This window comes from Lucilia sericata, unplaced genomic scaffold (genome assembly GCF_015586225.1).
Source record: "Lucilia sericata isolate MDLA Ls3-8-SP2 unplaced genomic scaffold, ASM1558622v1 Contig001749F_arrow, whole genome shotgun sequence".
Taxonomy (NCBI): Eukaryota; Metazoa; Arthropoda; class Insecta; order Diptera; family Calliphoridae; genus Lucilia; species Lucilia sericata.
The window spans coordinates 57,501-60,151 of NW_023995652.1; the positions used below are offsets into that span (position 1 = coordinate 57,501).

Below are 2,651 nucleotides of genomic sequence, written 5' to 3' on the forward strand. Positions count from 1 at the left end.
AATAGATCCCCTCAGATATATACAGAAGCTACATCTCCTCCAAACATTGAATCAACTCCTTTATCAACTGCAACTACACCAGAATCAACCACAAATGTTGAACCATCTACAACTACTGAAACTACAGTAGAGTCAACCACCATAAATGTTTTAGAACCCACTACAACCGAAGCTACATCTCCCACGACTACGACTAGCATATCAGTGCAGATGACAGAGAGCACGCAAACAATTACAACAACAGAACCAACAACAACTAAAGATACTACGCCAACGACTACAACAAATACTTCACAAACAACTAATGAAACAACACTAGAGTCACCAACAACAACAACATTTACAGAACCAACTACTACAACAGAATCAACGACAACTAAAGCTACTTCCCCCACCACAACAGTTAACACTTCCCAATCAACTATTGAAACCACACCGGATTCAACTACAAATACTGTGGAACCAACTACAGAAACGATTCCAGTGTCAACTACAAATACCGCTACGGAACCAACGACAGAAGGCACACATACAACTATTGCAACAGAATCGACCACAACATACGTTACAACCCCCACGACTACAGCAGATACTTTACAGCCAACTGCGGAAACGACACCAGTATCAACTACAAGAACTGTTACGGAACCAACAACAACTAAAGCTTCATTCCCCACAACTACAGCAATCACTTCACAATCAACTATTGAAACCACACCAGAGTCAACAACAAATGCTTCTACAGAACCAACGACGGAAAGCACGCAAACAATTATTGCAACAGAAACAACCACAACAATAGCTACATCCCCAACGACTACAGCAAACGCCTCACAGCCAACTACAGAAACGACACAAGTGTCAACTACAAAAACTGCAACGGAACCAACTACAGAAGGTACACAAACAACTACTGCAACAGAATCGACAACAACTAAAGCTACATCCCCCACGACTACAGCAAACACCTCACAGCCAACTACAGAAACAAGTACAAAAATTGCTACAGAAACGACACCAGTGACAACAACTAAAAGTGCTACGGAACCAACGACAGAAGGCACACAAACAACCACTGCAACAGAATCGACAACAACCTCACAGCCAACTACAGAAACGACACAAGTGTCAACTACAAAAACTGCTACAGAAACGACACCAGTGTCAACTACTAAAAGTGCTACGGAACCAACGACAGAAGGCACGCAAACAGCTACTGCAACAGAACCAACGACAACTAAAATTACATCCATTACAACTACAGCAAATCCATCGGAACCAATCACCGAAAGCACACCAAATCCTACACAAACATCTACAACCACGGATGCAAATACAAAAATTACAACAACAACTTCGGTAACAACTACTGTAGTTCCAATTACGGCAACAACTACAACAACAGAAACTACTACAACGACTACTAGCTCAACTACAACAAAAACAACTACAACAACAACCACTACAACAACGACTGCTAGCACAACTACTACATCAACCACTACTACAAAAACAACGACTACTAACACAACTACTACATCAACAACAACAACTACTACTTGTAAAACAACCACAACTACAACATGCACTACGAAACCACAAACTACAACCTGTAGGCAAACTACAACAACATCCAGTAGTTCAAAATATTCACAAAATAAAATTCAAAACGTTTCCGGTATAAACTCCATATGTGCAGATCATCCGGATGGTTATTTCGTTAAAGATACCAAGCAATGTAATAAATATTATACTTGCTACAAACAGAAAGCCTATGCTCAACGTTGTCCTGGTCACTACTTATTCGATGATAAATTAAAAATGTGCAATTATCCAGAAGCTGTCGATTGTCAGCCAGAATATAAAGAACCAGTTGTCACTAAAAAGCGCAAAAATAAAAAGACTTCAACGACAGTTTTAAAGAAGAAACAATTGCCCTATCAACCGACAACTACCGAAACAACAACAAATAAATCATCAGATATCAATTATTTACTCAATCTTAAGCCGGAAGATTGCAAAACCCTAAAGAGTGGATCATTTGTGCGCGATAGTAAGAATTGTAATAAATACTATGTTTGCTTAAACGGTATCGCAGTTTCTCTATATTGTCCTCGTGGTCAGTACTTCGATATAGAGGGACTTGTTTGTAACTATAAGGCTTTTGTGAAAAATTGTCCACAATAATGTGATTCGAGATTGAAATGATAATTACATAAATAAATTAAATATTTGCAGTAAAACTTTTTGTACTTAAAACTTTAATATATCGAGACGCCATATTCAAAAATTGCTAAATTAGCTTATTTATTTAGTGAGTTATCACTTTTTGAATATGATATTACGATATATTTTGTTGTTTTCTTCTAACTATATTTTTGTAAGATTTATTGACAATTTATATCGATTCTCAATTTAAAACTTATGTATCTTCTAAGTTATCATCGATTGACGTCCTTATAGTTTATTAAAATCTTTCAATTGGTTTCACCACATGCTGTGGTTCTCAACAAAACCTTCAGAATTCAAGCAAAAGAACATGTGAATCATGTGCTGCTTAAAAAATCCATATAAAAAATCACGTTTTTTTAAATACTGATTAATGATGCTGTTATTAAAAACGCATACATAATACTTTTGACGTAAAAATT

The 2,651-nt window shown here is 36.9% G+C and overlaps 1 protein-coding gene across 1 annotated transcript in view; it reads left to right on the forward strand.

Moving 5' to 3' along the window:
- LOC119612588 (mucin-2-like) overlaps positions 1 to 2,243 on the forward strand; it is a 4,395-nt gene extending 2,152 nt beyond the window's left edge. Inside the window, exon 2 of the mRNA XM_037968397.1 lies at positions 1 to 2,243. This exon is cut by the window's left edge and continues 2,006 nt beyond it. Within this exon, the coding sequence (XP_037824325.1) occupies positions 1 to 2,187 (2,187 nt within the window). The 3' untranslated portion in view covers positions 2,188 to 2,243.
- Positions 2,244 to 2,651: the final 408 nt, after the last annotated feature.